Genomic DNA, 24,235 nt, shown 5'->3' with positions numbered 1-24,235 from the left:
ACATCAGTGATGTTGTAAAGAGAATTAGAACCAATAGGAGGAACCACTAGGAAGAGGAAACAAAACAAAACAGACAAAAAAAAACAGCAAATAGCATGCTTCGATTTGCATTCAAATTCCATAGTTCTTTCTTGGGATATGAATAGCATTCTCCATCATGAGACATTTGGCGATGTCTTAGATTGAGAATCTGATATTAAAGAAATAAAAAGAGCAAAAACTATAGTAAAAGGAAAGATGTCCTTAACGAAATAATTCCATCTAGAACCTGCAATAATATATTCCAGAACACAAATCAGAGATCCAGAAGTGACAACCAATCAGAACACAGAATTTACCTTCATGAACCCCTTCAGTCAGGAAAGTGCCATAGAAAAGCTGCACCATTGGATTTTCGGATTTGTTCCTGGGACTGCTGCTTTCAAAAAGGTAGAGAATTCTACATCATACGGTTCATAACATTAAGCCTGCTCATTATTTAAAGGTGAAAGTTACTTAATTTCTACCAACTCCCAAAGAGCAACATATGTTCTAAAACAAATAACACATCACTGTTGTGAAGCCTTGCAAACAAACATATCTTTTTTCCCAAGTGCCTTCTCCCCCAATGGCACACAGGACACAAAATGAAAACCAGCCTCCTTCCTATTTGCCTCACTTAAACTGTTACTGGCAAGTAAGTGGCTATCTATAAGACTGCTTTTATAATACACAGATATTTTCATGTAGGGAGTCAAAGCATTTTAGGGATCAAATTCCTAGTACCTGGATAAGAAAGTCAAGGACATCTGTTACTTGTCAGGAATTTCATTTCTGTCAAAACTGAAATGGCTAATGTTGTCACTGCTCTCACCCATCCCCATCCAACAGGAGTAACTTCAAAATAGTCACATATTAAAAATGTCTAAATTAATGTCTTCAACTACAGTTAATGCTACCATGTTCACACCATAGGTTAAACTGTGCAACACGGGTGGTAGCTGTTTTAAAGTAGTAGCCAGGGACCATCAAGTTAAAGAATTACAGACTAGAATAGAGCTATCATCTCTGAGAGAAGAAGAAAGCCAAAAGTCTAATTGTGACTCTCAATAAATCTGTGGGTAGTAAAGTCTACAAGATTTAGTGAAAATTATTTATTTCTCCAAGAAAGCAGTCAGGATAAGTTTTTAAGATATCCTAGTAAATAAAATTTTGAAATTCTCTAGGGAGAAACTAGGGGTGGGTGAAAGAAAAGGATGGGAAAATAAAATTCTTTTTTTTTTGTTTGTTTTTTTGACTAGGCAACTGGGGTTAAGTGACTTGCCCAGAGTCACACAGCTAGTAAGTATCAAGTGTCTGAGGCCGAATTTGAACTCAGGTCCTCCTGACTCCAGGGCCAGTGCTCTATTCATTTCACCACCTAACTGCCCCAAAATCAAATTCTTAATACTCACTTGACATTAACAGCAAGCTGGAATGCATCCTCCAGCCAATCTAGGAGCTTGTGGGTGAATTCACTCACATCTTGCTAGAAGAGGCAAGAATGTCATGGATATTAGATACATTACTATGTTCAAGAGGAATAAGATTTTTCCTTTTACCCACCAAGTAGTAAGAAAACTCTTACTAAGCACACCAGAACATGAATGCTTCTTAAGAAAAATTAATTATAAATGGGATCAATTTCACTGATCAAATACTTATTAAATACTCACCAAGAGCTAAGCACTCTGCAAAGTTCTGGGGATACAAAGAAAGGCAAAGACATTAAAGCAAGGGGTGTGGGGGGTGAGAGACAGGACACTGGACTCAGTAAGGAAAGAGTAGAGGAAGGGCAGGGCAACCTAAGACACTGATGACAGAAAGTAAACTCAGCAGCCCTTATGGGTGAAACTCACCCCTCCTTGCCAGATGCAACTGTAGCCAAAGGAGCTGTACCCCTCAAAAAAAAAAGGAGGGGTATCTGAGAGTAACAAAGACCAACAAACTCAAAACTTATTTTAGTTATACAGATGCTAAAGGTTATCTCTGAGGAAAGCTAATAAGGGTCAGGACGCATGTGTCTGAAAATGCTAACTTTCTATTAGTACTGAAGTCACGGGATGAGAAAATAGAACTCTCTGTGGTTAGGCCATGGAAGCAAAGTTAGAACGAGTCTTGGGGCTTTTAAAGAAACAGGCGGGGCAGAAAGGAAGGAGTGGCTTTGAAAGCACAATCAGAGTGGAATAGCAGAGGGGAGGACTGATTTAGCAAATCAGTCAAGCACCTATTTTGTACAAAGCACTATGCTAGGTGCTGAGGATATGAAGACAAAAAAGAAAGCATTCCTTATCCTCAAGGAGTTTATATTCTATTTGGGGAGGGTGGATTCATCATGTATACAGATAAGTAAATATAAGATTATTTGAGAAATAAAGAGCCCAAATTGGGTCTTCAAGAAAAGCTTCTCCTAGAAGGCAGCACCTAAACTGAGTCTTGAAAGAAGTTAAAGATTCTAAGAGGTGGAGGTGAAGAGGGAGAGTAACCCAAGTCTGAGGGCACAGCCTGCGCAAAGGCAGAGGTGAAGGAGGAAATGCTGAGTTCAGGAAAGAGCAAACTGAGGAGAGAGCCTGGTACAGTGGAAAGACTAGTGGCTCACAAAAGACCTGGGACTCAACTCCTGCTTCTTATCCTTAGTGCCTGTATCCTCCTGGTGACCCAGTTCACTCTCTGGGCCTCAGTTTCCTCCTCTGTATAATGAGGAGGTTGGGCTAGATGGCCTCTGGTGTCTTTTCCAGCTGCAGGTCTAGGAGCAGATATTTCAGCAAGGCCAAACTGTGAAAAGCAGAAGAGCTGGAAGTCTCTCTTGGAGGCCACAAGGAACCACTGAAGATTCCTGAACAGGAATGACACGGCACACAGATAACATGATCCTTTTAAAGAAAAGCCAGAAAAGCTGATGAACTGGGAATCAGGGGCTATGCTGTAAGCTGCACTGACTTCACAAAGCAGTCTTGGACTGGGACTAAAAGAGCTTTGAGGCCTAAAGAGAAAGGAATTAATTTTCACAGTGAACAAGAGAAATGAAGCCACTCTGGGCCTTAGACAAGAATGCTAGAATAAAGGGTGCATAAATGAGCATAAACGCCTCTACTATCTGTGTACCTATAATCTACCCTCAAATTCCCTCACACTGGATAACACACCCAGCTGGGTTATTTAAATAGGTGAGGGTCAGATAAAGTGGATGATGCAGGGGAGATAACAGTGCTTGGCACATAACAAGCACCTAACAAATGTTGAGCTGAAATTAAGTAAAAGGCCCACAGATCCAGGGGAAAATTCTTGTTTCCCTTCGTAAGAGGTGGTAGCAACAAAATCTTCTGGACAGCCTCATAGTTAGAGACTACCCTGAGCTGGTCTATGGGGTTTACCCTGGACACTGCAATCTAGCCCAACTGGTCTTCTCTCTGTCCTTCATTCACAGCACTCAATCTCTCATCTCCTGCTTTTGCACAGGCTGACTCCCATGCATAAAATATGTTCCCTCTTTCACTTCTGCCTCCCTGAATCCCTTTCTTCTTTTAAGATGAAGCTCAGGAAAATCTTTTTTTGCACAAAACCTTTCCTGATGCCCCTCCAAATGCTAGCGCCCTCCTTACCATAGTACTGTGGATTTAACTACTTAGTGTGTTGTGTGTAAATACATAAATATCTGCATATGCATATATTAACCATATTTACTTGGAATGTAAGCTCACTAGGAGTAGGAAGCGTTTTATTCTTTGTCTTGTATACCCAATGCTTAGCACAGTGTGGAGCACATAATAAATACTTGTTGACTGATTGACTATGGTACTTGCATTTTTTCCCTGCCTATTTTTATCACCCTTCCTCCTCTCCTACTCTCTGAACCTTTTTTCTTCTTCCTCCTTGATTGCCTATGCTTTAAAGTTGTTCATAACCTACATAAGCACCTATATCAGACATCCATTTTTTGAAGCTAAAGCAGATGTTGATCTTTGGAATCAAGCAAAGACAGTGAAGCACCAACAAAGAATAACTGAAAGAACTTTTTTTCAGGATGTTTTGGGGCAAAAAAATTATTTCTTTTGTACCTGCTGTTCATCAGCTGATCGGAATGCTCCCTTTAAGAGATCCAGGGCTGCTGAAGGGTCTACAAATTTACGATTTGATCCCATCATTAAAGCAAACAGATACTGAAGTTCCTGCATAAACACAATATTTCTTTTTTCCTATGGGAAACACAACATATAAGATAGTTATCATTTGATGTAGGGAATTCAGTATTTCAAAAGAAAAAGTGTCAGTGACCACTCCCAAAACTATATTCAATCCAATTTAGGAAAGAGCCAGGCCCTGAACTATAGAACAGAAACTATTAAGGCCTGTGTGATTACTGCTAAACTTAGTGAAGTCTAAGTGGGAGTGACAATGGCTGAGAACCAACCACATGATCATTCTCTGCAGCTGCCATCCCTCCTGCTGTCAGGGAAATACATAACCAGGAGAAATCTAGAGAGGCATTAGATCCCTGGCTGAAGGCTCAGACCTCTGATAAGAATAGATTACTCTCTCTATTTCGAGAATGTCCAGGCCTCTGGAGAATTTGGGTTGAACAGCTACTGAAGTCTCACTGAGGGATGTCCCAAAATAGAACAAATGTTTCTAAATCTTCTATTCACTGAGCCCCAAAGGCAAACAGACATTGAAGCTAGTGGTGACAAGGTGACTGTCACAACTAGCATTCTTTGAATTCTTCTCATAATTCTTCACATAAATTTAAAATCCTATGTAATTTTAAAAAATCTGTTTTATGTCACAAGAGAAGAAAACTTGCCACTCAGAAGAGAAAGCAATTGCTCGGACAAATCAAAGAGGATCAGAGACAGAACACTGAAAGAAGCCAAAAGCTTAAAACCCTCTAAGCTGAAAGGAACTCAGTCATTAATTATGGAAATCGTTCAGTACCAACTTACTGTGTGGCTTCGGCAATTTTCAAGTATATTTTGTGGAAGACTATAGCCAAGAACAAGCCTTCGAAATTCAGATAGTTGAAAGAGAGACTAGGGAAAAAAAGGACATAGCTTATAACTTTCACCTCAAAATATATATAAAAAAAAATCCCTCACATATTTATGTATTTACATTCCACATATACTTTAAAAGAGAAGCATTCTGTTCATCATCATTTAAATAAGAACACATTATATATAAATGAGTATCCTGTTAATCTATTCAATTCAATAATATTTATTAAGAATTCTGTACCTTCTGTTCATTAACTGATCAGAATGACCCTTTAAAAGATCAGGGTGCTGGATCTCTTAAAGGTCTCTCCTTTGAATTCTTCCCTGTGAATTCTACTGTGCTGGGCTCTGAGGATACAGAACCAAACTCCTTGCCCTTAAGCAGCTTATATAGTAGTTGGGGGAAGGGGAGAGCACCAGGCACTCAAATGGTTCATTCTTCCCCAAGACTGCTAGCAACCTGAAGAAGGCAGGCAGAAACAGATTCTAAATCTGAAATAAGTGGAACATCTTTATCTCTACAGATATATTCAGTATAATAGAATGTTATCAATCCTAACTTTCACTTCAGAGAACTTAAGTTCATCCTGAATGGGCCCATCTCAAGTGACACTACAGAAAACAGATCCAAAATGAAACTAAGATCTCACGCAGTAAATAAATCATCAGTCATTAAGTTGATCTGTTAAAATTTCAAACTGATAACAACTTACCAACTGTAATCTGATCTACAAAGTGCTATGCTGAAAGTGAATATTTAGAGCTGGAAAGGAAGCTTCTAAGGCCATCTAGTCTATCCTCATTTTAAAGAGAGACAACTGAGGACCAGGGAAGTTAAGTCATTTGCCCAAGGTCACACAGGTAGTGTCAAAAGTTATACCAAAAAAATTTAGTTGAATCACTTTCTAAATCCAATTTAAGAAATTAAGAAAGAATTCTGTCATTATTTCCAATCCTGGAGCTATAATTACAAAATGCCCACAAACAAAGAGAACTCATATTATCTTCTTAGAGATTTTTATCTTCATCTGATTTAGTCCCTAGCATATCTAGCTCCAAAACTCCCAAAAGAAACCAATTTCAACAAAATCCAGTAACACATGAAAAAGACTTCTAATCATTTTAGATCATCATTCTAATTTAAAACATATATTCTTCACATTTAAATTTGGTGATATAGATTATGTGCACTAGATTTTCTAATAAACTGGAGAGTACTCTACCTGTATAACAGCACTAAACCAACAGGTATTGCCAACATTTTTAAGTCCAACTGGCCAACCATCCACTCTCCTCCAGTCATTGGGGTTGGGATTTTCTCCCCAGACTTCACAGCGCTTCCTCTTTGAACGTTTATTTTCAATAGTAGTTGCTTCATGAGTCCTGTCCCAATATATATATACACGCAAAATCAAGAGCTGAACTTGGCAAAACAGTAGTTGACATTTATATAGTGTTTTATAGTTTATAAACTGCTTTATCTATCTTATTTCATTTGTAAACCATGTGGTAAATTTCAGTGACCTTTTGTAAAAAGATCTAAGTTTAAAAGAACTATACAATCACTGGTTATATATGAAATGGATTCATACTCTTGGTAAAAAAAAAAAATCCAAGGAATAGGTTTTACTATACACACATATTCTTGGTTAAAATAAAAATCAAAGGATTCACTGACTCATGGAATTGAGAACACTGATTCTAACATAGTGCATCACAGTCTTGACCTTAAACACAGGATGATTTGATGATTATTAGATGAAAGAATTTGAGGTTATCATAAGAGGTTCTTCAGACTGTATTCCTGGGTGAAACTCAAACTGTTCTTACACTTTCTGGAAATACATGATATTTACATAACATTTTGAGGTTTACAATGGGCTTTAAATACATTGTCTCATTTTTCCTTTTGATAATTCATACTAACTGGGAATTTTAAAATGTAAATTAACTCAATAACCTGTTGTGATCCCTTCCATCAGCTTGAATTTTTGGTGACTCTAGTAGACTCAAAGCAATGGCTGCCTGAAGATCATCTTTATTATCATGTATTGGATCAACTACTTCTGTAAAACAAACAAAAATGAATCTTTGTTTCTGTATATATTTGCATAAAATTTGAACTAGAAAAAGAAAAATTAAAGACATTCACACATTCCAAATATAGAATCCCGGTTACACAGTAGATAGGCTACACTGAGTTATTATCACACCAGGTAGACCAGAACTGCAAATAAATAATTTACAGGGGAGATGTAGCCTCCAACCATTCCCAGAACCAGCAAGCTGTGGGACTGTAGATGAATGAACCTCCTCCTTCATATTATCTTTCCAAAAAGTCAAAATTTTTCCTCATATCTGTAAGTTAAATTTCCTCTGTCTGGCTTAATTTGAACATCACCTAAAAGCTCTGTGGATTTATGGGTACATCAAGGGTATAATGTTCCAAGTTTCCCAACCTCCTTTTGAACACTAACCATTTCTGGCTGCTTAAAAAACAAACAAACAAACAAATAAAACTACCTAGAAGTTCAATCCACAAAAACAATATTTCTCTCTGCCCTCCCCCCACCCTAAAAGAAGTATCAGGCAAATAAATGGTTAATCGAAAAGGTTCAATCACCAGACTAAGTGATTTCCATTTGAGAACTCTTACTAACAACTTTCCCATTAAGTCCTATAGAGAATAGCCATAAAGCTGTTCTCAAATGTGGTCCAGGGACTCATGGGGGGCCCAGGACCCTTTTAGAGAGTCTATGAGGTCAAAACTATTTTCACAATAATTCCAAAATGTTTTCATCTCTAATACAGCAAATATTGACAGATACAAAAATTTTTTAAGAGTATAAATGGGTCCTGAGACCAAAAAGTTTAAGAACCACTTGGCTAGAACAATTATGAAGTGACAGATACTAAGACAAAAATGAAATGGTAAGGAAACATGATGTGGAGAGGAAATATCACTGACTCCAGAGTAAGAGAACTTATGTTCAAATCTCACTTCTGATACTTACTACATATATAGGCTTGAACAATTCTGGACCTTGCTTTTCTCATCTATAAAATGAAAAGAGTTGGACAAGCCCAGTAATGATTCTGAGTTTTCTAAAGTTTTCTAAAGGAATTGACATGGATACATACAAAATTGACCAATCAACTTCAATTTATAAAAGACATGCAGAGAAGACAAAAATCAAAGACAGGTTTTGACTTCTACAAAAGTGTGGCATAGTCTTGTAGGAACATTGTCAGGAGTGCTAAAGCTCAGAATGAACTGAGGCTGGGGATAAATGTTCACATTAACAAAAAATGTGTACTGATAACAACATAAGAAAAAAGGATCCTGAATATCCAGTACTCTGATGCTCCGAAGATCCTGGGAGAGTTTGATTAAGCCCTGCAAGCTGACGTCAGCACAGCAACCCAGATGACCCACAGCAAGACCAAACAGCTCAACCACCCCTCCCCAAAAGCACAACATGAGACAGGGTCTGGCACAAAGAACTAAAGTTGGAGACACTGGAGGGTAACAAAAATTACTGCAAATACAGAGATCTCCCAAAAGTGAAGAAAAAGTCTGTAACAACTACAAGAAGTGACTCAGAGGAAAAAGTAGATTTTCCACAAGCACAGAATACCTTAGAAGAAATGTAAAAAGCTCTGGAAGAAAGAACTGGAAGGAGAGTAAGTAATGTAGAAGAGAAAATGGTAAATCTTACCCAAGAAATAAACTCCCTAAAAATGAGAACAGATTAAAAAAAAAAGTCAGTCACTCCATGAGACAGCAAAAAAAAATTATAACACAATTTTTTAAAATTTTAAAGGAAATTTAAGATGCTTTATGTGTGTGTGTGTGTGTGCGCACGTGTGCACACACACACACTAATTTGGAAAAAAGAACAAGAAGTAGTAATTTAAGGACCTTCTGAAGAGTATGATTAAAAATAAAAAGGTCTGGACATATATTTCAAGAAATCATGAATCATGTTTTAAGAAATCATAAATGAAAACTGTCCATATCTATTAACCAGAGGTCAAAATAAGGATAGACAGAATTCAACAATCACCTCTTGAGTGAAACCCCAAAAGAAAGAGTCCCAGGGACATCATAGCCAAAATCCAGAGTTCTAACATCAAGTAAATTAAATAAATACTGCAAGTACAGTTATCCCTTCCATATTGTGGGGGTTAGGGGTACAGCACCCCCACGATCGGGAAAATCAGCGTAAAATTTTTTGGCCCTCCTTTTGTACCAGCGAAAAGCTCTGAATTTTTTCTTTTTGTTTTATGGGATGTTTATAGTATTAAAAGATAAAACATGTTGGTATTATACAATACTATACATGTAGCTTATGCATTTCTGAGTTTCTAAACTTTTTCTATGTCATCTATGGCTTCCATAAAACTCTCCAAAAATTCCCATTTAATTTCTTATGCTGACCCGCAACGTATTGAAACTGCAATGGGAAAAGTCAAGATGTGGAAGGGATAACTGTAAAAATACCTAGGAACTACAGTTAGGATCACACTAGGCACTTCCAAGGTCTCCACCTTGTGACTTTCTCAAGTGAGCCTTCCACTCTTCTAGTCTCAGGACACAAGACATTTGAGTTGCTAGAAGGGCCACCTTTTCCTACAGAATAAAGGTCAAATCAAGTCAAGAAGAATTTATAAAGTGATTACTATGTGCTAAGCACTAGGAATACAAATGCAAACAGAAAGTCCCCGCCCTCAAGGAGCTTATATTCTAATGAGGGAAGACTACACATAAAAGGGAGCTTTAAAAAGGGTGAAGACAGTACATAAAAAGGAGCTAGAAAGGAGAAAAGAGAACACAGTGAGGAAAGTCTAGAGAGACAGGAGGAACTTGGAGAGGATGAAGACATGGCTGACCTGGGCATTTCCCCTAAAATGGAAGTTCTGACAGGTACCAGCTGATCAGAAGAAGGGACCCCAGGGGCAGAGAGTCCTTTCAGTGTGGCACGGTAAAAGTCTGCAGAGTTAGGAGCGGGGACTGGAGGCTTCTGGCTGACCTCTTGGCAGTTCTGGCACTTTCATCTCCATGTTTCTCACTGAATTTCTTAATCAGTTTTTGGTCTGGTATAGAATTCAAGTGTTTTGCTAGCGTAGTCACGTGGGAGCTGAGCAGTTTACCTCTAGTCAGGCAGCCATCTTGGCAGGAAGTTTCCCATGGTGATTTCTTGGGATCTTATAGGACGTATAGTACTGTTCAGCTTCAGAGATTTTTGACTCATTTTCCTTCACTGTGAAGTACCTGTTTAATGTACTGGCTCTAGACTATATACTAATTTCTCTTCCTCTGTCAGCTTTTATAGGCCTTTCTCATGGTTTTTCCAGGGTGTCCTTTACCTATTTGGGCTTCTATCAATCTCTTTCATTTACCTTAGAGAAAGTGGGAAATGACAGGCCCAGTGATGATGTGCTACACCTCCAACCCCTGCTGCCCATTCTCTGTTCTCTCCCAGTGATCTACCTCATGACCTACTAAGGTTGGGTAAGATCTGTAACCCTCATGGACTAGATGATTAGTTGGGTCATTGCTGTAGGAAGACTCTGAAAAGCAACTATGTCTGGGCTTATCCACTACTTTTGCCAGCCTCAATCATTTGGGCTCTGTCCTACTCTCAGCAACCAACTTTCTTGTAACTACCCTTAGGCTGATGGAATTCATTGGTCAACACCTTGGCCCCCTTTTCTACCTTTCTTTTAATTCTTCTGTCCCATTCCTTTTCTTCCTGTACCTTTCAGAAAGTTCTAGCACCACCTGAAATGCCCTCCTTCTTCCATGGTCAACAACTGTCTTTCCCATCCCTACTCTGCCCACTGAGCTAATAGATTCAACTACCCCAAACCCATGAAGGGGTTAAGTAAGGTACACAGGGTATAGAGGTAGTATAGTCAGGACACTGGAAAGGAAGAGACTCAGAGGCTATTCAAGCTAGGCCTTTTTTCTACCTGGACTCCACAACTGTGGCCTGTGAGATAGTCTTCTTATTTTGTTTCTCTATAAGAATTAATTGGGGGTAACTAACTTTCTTTCTTTTCTTCTCCTTACTAGTTTTTGATTTTTCATTGTTAGGTGCTTTCTTATTGGTATGGGGTGTAAGAAAGGAGATGAAGAGCTGAACCTGCCCTAGACAGCCTCTTACTTCACAATTTTCTTAGGATATCTGCCTCACTGAGTTCCTTAATCTCTACTTATAACCATGATCAAGATCTCCTCTATTCTAAAAACAAATCTTCCTCTGACTCTACTACTCCCTCTCATGCTATTAGTCACTATCTCACACCACTCACTCACTTTTCAACCCTTTGTGATAAGATTTCCATCTTCACTACTTTAATGAAACTGATCTCTCCAAAGTCACTAAGGATCTACTTTTTCAAAGAATTTAAATTTTTTTTCATCTATATCCTTCACATGCCTACAGCATGAGACACTGTTAACTACCTCTTCCTTCTTTAAAATCTCTCATCCTTTATATTTTGTAATAATCTTCTTATTCTTTCCTTTCCTATATGAGAGCTTCTTCAGCATCTTTAAACAGCTCATTTTTTTTTTTTAACCCACCAGTTAAATATGACTGTTTCAAGCAAGGCTCTGCCCCTGAAGAGCTTTTTCTTTTCTCTCTTCCTTGAAGATCTGATTCACTCCCATGGTTTTAATTATCACTCTATAAGTGATTCCCTCCCAAATTGCTATCTTCCCTGAGCCATAGTGTCACATTTCCAATAGCACATTGGACATCTTTACAGTTCAAACATGGTATAGTGGATAGAGCACTAAACTTGGGAATCAGGAAGACCTGGGCCTCAACACTAAACTAGCTGCTTAGGCAAGTCACAACTTTTATATCTGTTTCCTCATCTGTAAAATGAAGGAGCTATGGCCCTCAGTGGCCTCTAAGGTCCCTTCCAGCTCTAAATATGTAAGAAGTCTAGAAAGCTGCTTTGGAGCCAGACTGTGAAGGTTCTTAAATGTCAGACTAAGGAGCCTATGGTGCTATGACCAAAACTGAACTCAGCAGCTTCTCCTACAAGAGCTGCCCCTCCTCTTAACTTCCCCCTTTATGCTGATCATTCAAATTTAAAACCTCTGTCATTATAGACTACTACCAAACTGGTGGTTTATAGAGTCGTTGTGTTGACCTCACTGTTGTATGCCTGTGAAACCTGTTCAGTACATCAGCACTATGCCAGGAAACTGAACCACTTCCATTTGAAGATTGGAAGATTCTGAAGATCACAAGGCAGGATAATATGCCAGACACTGAGGTCCTTTCTTGAACTAAACTGCCAAGCATTCAAACTCTACTACAGAGAGTGCAACTCCAATGTGCTGGCCATGTTCTTCAAATGCCAAACATACACTTGCCAAAAAGACTATTTTATGGAGAACTCACACAGGGCAAGCACTCACAGGGTGGTTAGAAAAAAAGCCATACAAGGACACTCTCAAGGGCTCTCTTAAGATCTTTGGAATTGATTGTGTGACCTGGGAAACACTGGCACAGGACTGCCCAGCATAGTGTGGCCTCATCAAAGAAGGTGCTGTGCTCTATGAGCAAAGCAGAATTGAAGTAACTCAAAAGAAATGCGAGATGCAAAGATTTAGAGAACCCACCCCAAATGTTCACGTGGACTATTTGTGCCTGACCTATGGTAGAGCATTCCCAGCTCCTGTTGGTCTAATTAGTCAGTTAGACACACTGTAACCTGACTCTAACAGTGATGTCATTTTGAAGAGGACCTTCGAGAACAAAGGACAACAACAACCAACCAACCAACCATACCTTATCCCCAAGCAGAATATAAACTACTTGAGAGAAGGAACTTTTATGTGTCATTTATTTTGTCAATCTCTCTCCTGAACTCACTCCCACATGGTCAATTGCTGGATGTCCCATCAGTATCTCGAATTCAACATGTCCAAAAAGGACCTCATCTCTCCCAACCTATGAAACCTGCTCCTCTTCAGAGTTCTATTTGTGTCGATAGCACTACAATTCTTCTAATTGTCCAGGGTTGCAATATGAATTATCCTTGACTATTCCCTCCCCAACATTCCCCATTTCCAGTTAGTTATTAAATCTTACTGTTTTTACCTTTATAACTTCTCACATCTATTCTCTTTTTTCCCTTAACATGCCACTACCACTATTCTACTTCAGGTCCCCGTTACTTGTCAACTAAACTGTTACAATGATCTCAATTGGTCTCCCTTCTTTTCCAGTCTTTTGTGCCTACCTCTAATCATTCACAGATGACTAAATAACCTTCCTAATGTACATCTGATTATATAATTCAAAACCTTCAAGGATTTAATGCTTACTGAATTAAATCCAAACTCCTTAGCCTGGCATTTAAGGATCTCCACAATCCAGATCCAAAACAACTTTTAAACTTCTTACATTATCCCCCTCCATTCACTCCATACTCTACCCAAAATAAAGTACTCCAGTTCTCATCCTACCTTTTCCTATCTTTATGCCTTTGGTTATTTCCATCATCCTAGAAAGGTCTCAATAATATTGCTGCCTTTTGAAAGTCTCTCCCTCTTATCAAGGCCCATCTCCAGTGCCACCTCTTCTCTGATTCCCCCAAAAACAAGTAAACTCTTTCTACTTCACTCATATCATTCTGAAAGGACCTTGTCTCATTCAACCACTCAATTATAACATAGTAAAATGTTAAGATTGATTCTATGTCTTTTTAAAATGGATACTATTCACAATTGGTTTTGTCCAGTTTCTGCCTAAGTCATGGTTCTTTGTCTCTGAACTTGGTTCAGAAATTCAGCTAGTCTGTAATGAGTTAAGTTTAGAAATCCAGTACTCCTGCTAATCACTATCCTATTCCTGCCTCATGGAAATCTCCTATCCTTGGGTGGACACCAGGGAGTCTCATCTAGTAACTAGTATCTTGATACCTTCAAGGTATCTTTGTTCAAGGATATCTGGTTTGTTATCAAAAGAAGTCTGGGGTCCACTATCTCTAACCTTGCAGGTGAACTCAAACAATGAATTTTTCTATTAGTTACTAGAGGGAAGGAGAAAGTTGTTGCTAATCCTTCATTCCCAATTTCCAATCAATCATATTGTTTCCCATGCCTCAGCTCTATAACCAAACATGTTGTCCTCACCCCTATGCTGCTGCCAACCTTACAACCAACTGTATTAATTCCTCACCTACCCTTTTCTGTGCTTTGTTTTATGCTTATAAAAAAAGAGCTGCATCTTGGTCTCGGGATCTTACCTGAGGCTGTCATTAGACCTGCTTTATTACCAGGTTCACACCGTGCTAATAAACTGTTATCTTGCTCTAAGAAGATGTGCCTCAGTCTATCTTTGTTGAATTTCACTCAAGACAATGGGATCAGGCAGAAAGAGCTTCCCCCAGGCCCCTTACCAGGACCTCTATCTACCTACTTTAGGGCCCTGGTAAAACTTTCCACAAAGGGAGAGTTTTCTGTTAAGGAATCTGTGGCTATGAATTTACTCTTACCCTGAACACTCACAACAGATCTTCTTTGGACAAGAAGATAAGTACCCTGCTGGAATTTGTTTTGTGTGTCATTTTGTGTTAAAAGTTACAACTTATAGATTTGGAAATAACTGGCAAATAACCTGGGAGTATTCCCTGGATCATTAGAATTCTTTGAAGGGAACTGATCCCTCAAAGAAGGGTTCCAAAGAGGATTAAGAGAACCCCTTGAAGGAAGTCTTTGCCTTCAAGGAAGACCTCCTAAAGTTGGAGGGGGGTGGGGCAATCAGAAGGGTGCACCATATTGATATTCCCCAACCTTGGAAAAACTGGGAAAGTCCTACATTTCTACAGCAAAAGTAGACACAAATTACTTCCAGTGGTGTTCTTCAAAATTTTGGGGGAATTGAGAAATCAATATTTCTAGCCAGGGAGTCATAGCGTGACTGGTATTGAGTTTTTCTTGTTTGGTAGAATTGAGAAGACCTAGTGAAATATTACTACTGACTGTCCTAGCCAGGATCCTAGGGGAATATCTAAAATATAGAGCAAATTGATTTCTTAGTGTATTTTTCTCCCCGTGGTCAGATCAGCCTAGGGAGTGTGAGACAGCGGATCTCTGGAGACATCTCGTGGCCAAACTGAGAACAACACACCTGTGTTTTTGCTTCTTTTTAGATACAAGGGCTATCTGTCAGTGACATTTAGTTAAATTGAACCAATAAAAAGATTTAAGCAGAGGAAGAACTTAACAAAGGACAAGTAAAATTTGGAAGGCTGCTACTGAAGTCTCACACTGATACAGTAAGGAAACATTGTAGCCACTATCTCACAGTTGTATGTTGGTTTTTCTGTGTTTGTTTCTCTGTGCCTGTGGGGTTTACAATTGTGTCCATATATGTATTATCTATGCCACATTAGTAAGGAAACAGGGTACACAGGTAAGAGGGGCGAGATCTTTTCCCCACTTTGCAGGATTTTTGGCACCATAAAACTAGCCAGAGACTAAAATGTAAGTTCTCTACTGTCAATTTCCAAATTGTGGTTTAAATGGTTTTTTTGTTTTTGTTTTTGTTTTTTTTTAATAAATGGTGAAATACTCTAGTGAGTTTTGGGTTAACATTCTTCAGAATTTGTTTTAAGGAAATTAAGAACATAATTGTGAAAGTTAAAGGGAAAATAATACTTAGGTCTCTTATCATTCTTTGCCTGTCAAGTAATAAATTTATTGTTTTATAGTTAAGAAAGAAGGTCATTTTGATGATTAGAAAGAAGCTGGTTTGAAAGCTGGTATCAATGAAGTTTCAAAGTCAAGGAAAAATTAGGTTGCAGCTTACATGTTAAATAAATGTGGCATTTAGGAACTACCTATTATTAACTCTTTTCTGGTTCACAAAAAAGAGAAAAGTTTATGTAAATCGGGAAACATCCAAAAAAAAAAAAGTAAGTTTTATTGGAATATCTAATTAGACACTTGGGAAGTTTTGCAAATTAAAGTTAAGTACAAATCAATTTAAAAAGGATTTCTTTTTTTTTAATTGGTGTGTTTTGAAATGAGAAACTTTAATCTGGGAGTTTTACCAATTAAAGTTAAGTAACTTAGAAATTTTGCTCTAAATTATATTGGACTCCTCAATCCGAGAATGGATATTAATTGGAATAGATTTTGGACAATTTGTCATGAAGAAAATGATACTCCGACCCATTTTTATAACAGATTATGGAGAAGTATTACATGGATTTGGGCTTAGACACATTGAAACTATGCAATGCAGAAATCATCAGTGCTGCTTTTGCTAATCACTGCCTGTCAGGAATTGAGTGGTATATCTATGTTTTTTGTGCTAAGTGGCATGAGTAATGTAAAAATGAACTTAAGAACATCACTATAGATGTATGCAAGAGAAAGAAAAAAGAAAGGGAAGTCACTTTGGACTAACTTTTAAAGCAAATTTACAATTTGAATTTTTTAAGAACTGTCTTGCTTCTTGCCCACAAATTTAAAAAAAAAGCGTATTTAAGGGAGTAATTTGGATATGAGTGAAATTTAATTTGGAAAAATATTTTGTATTACTTCTGTGAATAATATAACAATTTGATTATTATTTGAATAGATTAGGCTTTTATGAGCTGTTTTTTATAATTCCTAAAAACATCTTAATGGATTATTGATAATTTGCAGCCAGGATTAAGACTAGTATTGTGCATTATAAACCACTCTCCACTTCTGGGACAGTAAGAAAAAGATGAGGTGTTTTCATCTCTTACGGAATAACAGAATCATAGCTAATTAGCAATAATTCAAAGGTTTAATTATTATAGGTAAATTAATGGCAAAGTTACCTGAGTTGAAATAAACTATGCAACTTTAGGAGTAAAAGTTTTTAGTAAGTCACTGGTTTTGTTTAATTTTGTGAGCTAAAATTACAAAGGAGAAATTCGGTGGAGTGAAGATTCTATAGATAGTCTGGGATATTACTGAAATATAAAGAATTTAGGAACTGAGCAAGTAAAAGAAAGTTTAAGAGAAGAATATGAATAAAAAGGTGTGGTTTTCAAGACCACTGGAGGAATATACAGAGAAATATAGGAAGTCTAAACATATTGGAAAGAAAGGTTTGAAGGAGGTTTTTGGTTTCACTGAAATAAGAAGGATATGAGAAACATTATTGTTTATGTTATGGAACTACAGTAATAAAAATTGCAACTTGAAATTCCCAGGCTCCAAGCAGGAGAAGGCCTAGAGGACCAGTGTTGATGCTGTTATAATCATGTCCATGCACCTTCCTTTCATAGCAAATCTCTCTAAGCATGACAGGTAAAGGTGTAATTTTTTTCTTAATATAATGAATCTTCGTGTTGCAATACTTCAGCACTTCTGTAATGCTATAGGATGTATGTAAAATCTTAACATCTTCAATATAAAATTATAGTCATTTCCATATTCTAAACAATTAAGTAGATAAGCACTTGGCCTTGTCACCTGTTAACAGTTATATATTCATATATAAGATAGAGTTCCTGAAATATCTCAGAATGTTATAGGAATAATTAATGAAACAGAAGTTTGGTGGGACCAAGATATAAATCTATTAATTAGTAAGAATAAAATCAGAAACATCTTCTGATTTGTTTTAAGGAAAAGCTTTTCAGTACAATCAGTTATCTTGGAGGAGAATAACTTATAGACTATTTTGTGTTACCTCCAAGAAGAATCTATTTTTACTTAGGTTTATTATTTAACTGGCGATTAACACCTATGTGTAGAGCATGTCCTGAAATGCAAGCAATTTACATATAGACTGCTCATTTGAGATATACACTGTTCTTTGTATACAATTTGGAATCAATTAGAATATTTACACATCCTATCTTTTAAGTGAATTCATTTGTGTAATAGAGGTCATCTACTTACAAAGAGTGTTGTTACCTATGTGTTCCTGTAAGGATTAAATCTGCTAAAGGGAGAACTGGAATTAATTGGAGCTCTAAATAATTAAAGTGGAAAATTAACTGGAGTGGAAAAATTTAAGAAAGCAACAAGATCAGACAATTACATATGTAATTATAAAAGGTTTTTGGAGTTCTGACTTCCGTGGTACTTTAAGATATTTCGTTTTTGATTTCTCAGTTACATGAATTTTTAAAATATATCACCATAATTTGCTAACTTATATCACAAGAAGTTAAATGATAATGTAGTCAATGCTAATCTAGAAAAGTACTTTTAACCCTAACTTATAGGTCTAATTTGGTAAATCTTAAATCATTAACCAGAAGGGCTCATTTTACAGGTCAGATCCTCATAGATTTTTTTTTTAAAGATTCTTCAGTCTTTTGTTGGCAGTGTCTATGTCAGGTATAGAATTTAGATAAAAATAGAACTAGTATGGGGTATTTAGAACTGAAATTTTCTGAAGTTTTAAGTGAACTATGTGTTCCTAATTTGATGTCCTTTTAAAGCTCTGTTCTTAATAAGATCAGAGCCACACATGTTGAGCTGGTTTTCACAAGAACTAGTTAGTAGAGAAGTAAAATTTAAAAGTAAAATGCAAAAGATTTTAGCAGAAACATCTAAGATTCTCTACAAATGATATGGAACCAAAGAAGCAAATCTCCTGAGGAACAGCCCCATTCAGAGCTACCTTGAGAACAAGACCTATTCTAGAATGTCCAAGCGAAGATGTTTCCAAAGACCAGACATTAATGGACACTGGAAGCGGATCACCACCAAGCTACAAGGAAACTCGATGTTAGTTCATATTGATGATCATTATTGTACTACGTTGGCTTTTTGTTTCACAGTATTTGTTTGCTGAGTTTTCTTAGTGACATGTAATTCCAAAAAAACTTATAAAATTAACCTATAAATAAGTGACCCATGAAAGACATTGATCAAAGGTGGAAGTGGAATGATCAGATTGATTCTATATCTTTTAAAAATTGATCTTATTTACAATTGATTCTGTCCAGTTTCTGCAATCAAGCATATTATCTCTCAGGCCTCAGACTTTGACGTTTCAGAAAGCAGTGGATCACTCATTTGCAACAGCTCTTTGCCTTCCTGAAGGAGCTCCAAATCAGGTCTGACTCTTGTTCCATCCATGTCTTGAGTAGTATCTCCCATGTTTTTAAAACGCTCATACATTCTACTATAGTAATTGTCCATTAGCTAGAAAGTCACTGATTCATCATATAACACCATATCTAGGCATCTGCACTCTTCTTCATATAGGAATCAGTGCATTCTCGCATATTCTCTAATCAGCTTTTCCCACTTAACTCATCTATCCTTCTTTGAAGCATTAAGTTCCTTCAGTTCCTTGATCTTTCTCAAATGAGGCAGTGTCCTAGAATTTCTCCCTGCAGTTCTCTGCAGCCTCTTCTTTGGAGGAAAGGGTACATATTCCTCAGCTTTAATACAGGCTATACAGAGGGAGGTCTGATCTTTAAGAGCTTGAAAACTTGCTGGTGCTTCTGACAATGGCTTTTCCCACAAGGTTCTGCAAATTCTAGGGGTTGAGATTCTTGCCGATGGTAGTCAGCATTGACAGGAGCACACTGACTTTTCCACATTCACAATAAGAGAAATGTGTGGCCCCAGCTTCCTTGCTCATGGTCAGACAAAACTGGCAAAAGTTGCGCCCATAGTTGAGGGTGACAGACTTTGAGAAGAATGTCAGACAAATGCTGCAGATGGTCTCCTGCTGGAGACTTGGATCAGCATAATAGCATACATGTTCCTTTTCTTGAGGGTTTTCTTCAGCCTACAGCCCCCTGACTTAGAGCCAAGGACCCTCCTCAAGCAGTGGCTCCCTCCTCTGGAGATCTCAAAGCCCTTCCACGGCTCCTGGTTTGCTCCAACACTTTGAGTCCAGAAGCGCAGAATTTCTTCTTATTTTCAACAACCTGGTTACTCACTTCTCTCACCTTCCTCAAGTCAGAAAATTTCATTAAAGTAGATATTCCACATAAAGAAGTCGATGATAACTTTCGGTAATTTAAGGAAACCAGTCTTTGTATCACTTCCAAGTAATTTTCTGAAGAGCTTTTGCTGGGCTATCCAAGTTTAAGATAACAGTACTATTTTATGAAGATAGAAAGCCTAATGGGAAAACATCTAAAGTATATGCAGTCCAGAGAAACAGGTCAGAAAGTCCACCAAAGCAGTTATATGAAAGTCCTTTTGGTTCTGTTTATTTAACAATGGACATATTTTCCTTTTTCTTATTTATATATCCCCAGTGCTTAACACAGTGCCTGGCAAATAAGAGGCACTTAAGAAATGTTCACTGAATTGATATGTATATACATGACCATCCTTTTTAAAAAAAAAAAATGGATAAATTAAGGAGTAATAAAGTCACTGATATAGTAACTGGGACATTTAAAACACAAATTTAATTTTTAAATTATACTTAAACGATTTTTAGGGATAAATCAATAATACTTTAAGAAAAAAAGCCTTCAATTAAAAAGGTTAGCCACATGAAAATTAGCCTGAGTTCAGAGGATCACAGACCCAGACTTGGAAAGGACCAGAAGACTTCTAGTGCAATCTATTTATTTTACAGATGAGGAAACTGAGTTTTTTTCCATTACTCCCATCCCTGGAATTAGGCTAATAAACCCATTAAGCTAGCTCTGTGTAAATACTTATCTTTAATAAATAACATAAAATAAAATAAACCTAGAGTATAGATAACACATACACCCACATGTATTCTTAGCTCTTACTGATCTTTTAACTAGTAGACAGTATGCAGGTGGATTCTAGGATCCAAAGACTATCAAATCATAAAAAGGAGTTTCATAGTCCATAAACACTCAACACATCAATCCTATTTTCTACATCAATAGCTACTTTTTTACTTACAGGCCTCAGAAAACCCAAAAACCTTAGTTCCTAAAACTGAAAAAGCACTGCCTCATTTTAATTTTAGTACATTCCATCTTGTTCTTAACTAACAAGGAGCAGTTTACAAGCTCTTTTTTAACATTAAACTTTATGCCAATAATACTTTAGTGTTTATGGCAAAAAAGTACAAAATAGTTAATATTACTTGTAAGGGTTTATTAACAGCTAGGATATGGGCAATTTTTTCCTATAGCCCAACATTAGAAAAATAATCCAAAACTTGCCTTTCTTCTTGCCTCCTTCCCCTACTCTCTACACACCAATAGCTTGAAAAACAAACAGCATAGGTTGAGGATCTCTTTGCTGATGTCTGTTTAAATGCTAACTGAACAGTTTACTGAAGCCAGAATATTAGAGACAACTGAAGAGAGGAGGAATGAGCAGAACAAATGAAATGTCAACTACTTTCTAAAGAGGAGACTAAATGAGTGAAATCTGCCGAACATTTAAAGAACCATTAACTCTAATACTATATAAACTATTTGGAAAAATAGACAAAGAAAGAGTCCTACCAAACTCCTTTTATGACACAAATAGAATGCTGATAACTCAATCAGGTAGAACTAAAACAGAGAAAGAAAATTATAGACCAATATCCCAAATGAATATTGATGTAAAAAGTTTGAACAAAATGTTTATACAATATGACCAGGTGAGATTTACCAGGAATATAGGGTTGGTTCAATATTAGGAAATCTATCAACATAATTGACCATATTAAAAACAAAACCAACAGAAATTATATGATTATCTCAATAGATGCTAAAAAAGCTTTTGACAAAATACAGCACTCATTCCTATTAAAAACACTAGAGGGGACAGCTAGGTGGCACAGTGGATAGAGCACCAACCCTGAAGTCAGGAGGACCCCAGTTCAAATCCAGCCTCAGACACACAATACTTACTAGTTGTGTGACTCTGACCCCAATTGCCTCACTAAAAACCAAACAAACAAAAAACACTAGAGAGCAAAGGGAGTATCCCTTAAAATGATAAGCAGTATCTATCTAAAACCATCAGAAAGCATTATCTGTAATAGGGATAAGCTAGAAACCTTTCCAATAAGATCAGGGGTGAAGCAAGGATGCCCATTATCACCACTATTATTCAATATAGTACTAGAAATGTTAGCTATAGCAATAAGAGAAGAAAAAGAAATCGAAGGAATTAGAATAGGCAATGGGGAAACAAAATTATTACCCTTTGCAGATGATATGATGGTATACTTAGAGAATCCTAGAGAATCAACTAAAAAAAAACTTGAAATAATTAACAACTTTAGCAAAGTTGCAGGATGTAAGATAAACTCACAAAAATCATCAACATTTCTTTACATGACCAACACAGCCCAGGATCGAGAGATAGAAAGAGAAATTCTATTTAAAATAACTGTAAACAATATAAAATATTTGGGAGTCTACCTGCCAAGACAAACCCAGAAACTATAGGAATACAATTACAAAACACTTTTCACACAAATTAAGTCAGATCTAAACAATTGGAAAAATATCAACTGCTCATGGATAGACTGAGCCAATATAAGAAAAATGACAATTCTGCCTACAATTCGACTAAACTAATTTACTTATTCAGTGACATACCAATCAAACTACAAAAGATTATTTGGTAGAGCTAGAGAAAAATAACAACAAAATCCACCTAGAAGAACAAAAGGTCCAGAATATCAAGAGAACTAATGAAAAAAAATACAAAGGATGGTAGTCTAGCAATACCAGATCTCAAACTACATTATCAAGTAGTAATCATCAAAACTATATGGCACTGGCCAAGAAACAGAGTAGTGGATGAGTGGAATAGAATAGGTACACAATACACAGTAGTCAATGACCATAGTAACCTAGTGTTGGATAAACCCAAAGGCCCCAGCTTTTGGAATAAGAACTCACTATCTGATAAAAACTGCCAAGAAAACTAGAAAACAAGAGGATACAAACTAGGTATAGACCAACATCTCACACAGTATATTAAGATAATTTCAAAATAGGTGTGTAATTTAGACATAAAGGGTGACAACATAAGCAAATTAGAAGAGCAAGGAACAGTCTACCTGTCAGATCTATGGGGAATTCATGAACAAACGAGACAGAGAGCATTACAAAACACAAAATAATTTTGATTATATTAAATTAAAAAGCTTTTGTACAAACAAAACCAATCCAACCAAGATTAGAAGGAAAGCAGAAAGCTGGGAAACAATCTTTACGGCAAGTGTCTCTGATAAAGGCTTCATTTCTCAAATATATAGAGAACTGAGTCAAATTTATAAGAATACAAGTCATTCCCCAATTGATAAATAGATTCCCCAAGAGATAAATAGAAAAATTGATAAAAAGGATATGAACAAGCAGTTTTCAGATGAAGAAATCAAAGCTATCTATAGGCATATGAAGAAGTGCTCTAAATCACTTTTGATTAGAGAAATGCAAATTAAAATAACTCTCAGGTACCACCTCATACCTATCATCATATTGGTGAAAATAATAAATGTTGGAGAGGATGTGGGAAAACTGGGACACTAATGCACTGTAGGTGGAGCTGTGAATTAATCCAACCATTCTGGAGAGCAATTTGGAACTATGCCCAAGGCTATAAAACTGTGCATACATATCCTTTGACCCAGCAATTCCACTTCTAGGTCTGTATCCCAAAGAGATCATAAATAAGGGGAAAGGACCCACATGTGCAAAAATATTTATAACAGCCCTTTTCACAGTGGCAAAATATTGAAAATTGAGGGAATGCCCACCAACTGGGGAGTGGATGAACAAGTTGCAGTATATGAATATAATGCAATACTATTGAGCAATAAGAAATGATGAACAAACAGATTTCAGAAAAACCTGGAAAGACTTGTACAAACTGACGCAAAGTGAAATGAGTAGAACCAGGAAAACATTACAGTATCAGCAACATTGACTGATGATCAACTATGAATGACTCTGCTCTTCTCAGCCACACAATGATCTAAAAGAAGTACAAAGGACTCAAGAAGGAAAATGCTATCCACATCCAGATAAAGAACTGATGGACTCTGAATGCAGATCAAAGTATATTTTTTTCACTTACTTAATTCATTTCCGTGGGTTTTTTTTCTTTTGATCTGTTTTTTCTTTCACAACTTTGACTAATACGCAAATACGTTTTTTACATGATAGTTCATGTATAATCAATATCAGATGGTCCACCATTTTTGGAAGGGGGAGGGGAGGGAGGGAAAAAAAATTGGAATTCAAAATCTTGTAAAAATGAATGCTAAAAATTGTCCTGACATGTAATTAGGAAA

General features: G+C 36.9%; 1 protein-coding gene across 6 annotated transcripts in view; it reads right to left on the bottom strand.

Annotated features, from left to right (window-relative positions):
• The window catches only part of USP28 (ubiquitin specific peptidase 28), a 69,394-nt gene that overhangs the window by 23,930 nt on the left and 21,229 nt on the right, over positions 1-24,235 (bottom strand). For 4 of the 6 annotated variants that reach the window (XM_027847360.1, XM_027847365.1, XM_027847364.1 and 1 more), the window contains 6 exons: positions 6,970-7,075; positions 6,233-6,392; positions 4,959-5,045; positions 4,077-4,214; positions 1,434-1,507; positions 339-418 (listed from right to left, as the gene is read on the bottom strand). In XM_027847360.1, coding sequence (XP_027703161.1) covers positions 339-418; positions 1,434-1,507; positions 4,077-4,214; positions 4,959-5,045; positions 6,233-6,392; positions 6,970-7,075 — 645 coding nt within the window. The remainder of the gene's footprint in view (positions 1-338; positions 419-1,433; positions 1,508-4,076; positions 4,215-4,958; positions 5,046-6,232; positions 6,393-6,969; positions 7,076-24,235) is intronic. The other 2 variants (XM_027847362.1, XM_027847363.1) reach the window with 2 other exon arrangements.

This window comes from Vombatus ursinus, unplaced genomic scaffold (genome assembly GCF_900497805.2).
Source record: "Vombatus ursinus unplaced genomic scaffold, bare-nosed wombat genome assembly UNPS02015398.1, whole genome shotgun sequence".
NCBI lineage: Eukaryota > Metazoa > Chordata > Mammalia > Diprotodontia > Vombatidae > Vombatus > Vombatus ursinus.
The sequence above is the reverse complement of the archived record's forward strand: the minus strand, read 5'-3'. Positions and strand labels throughout refer to the sequence as shown.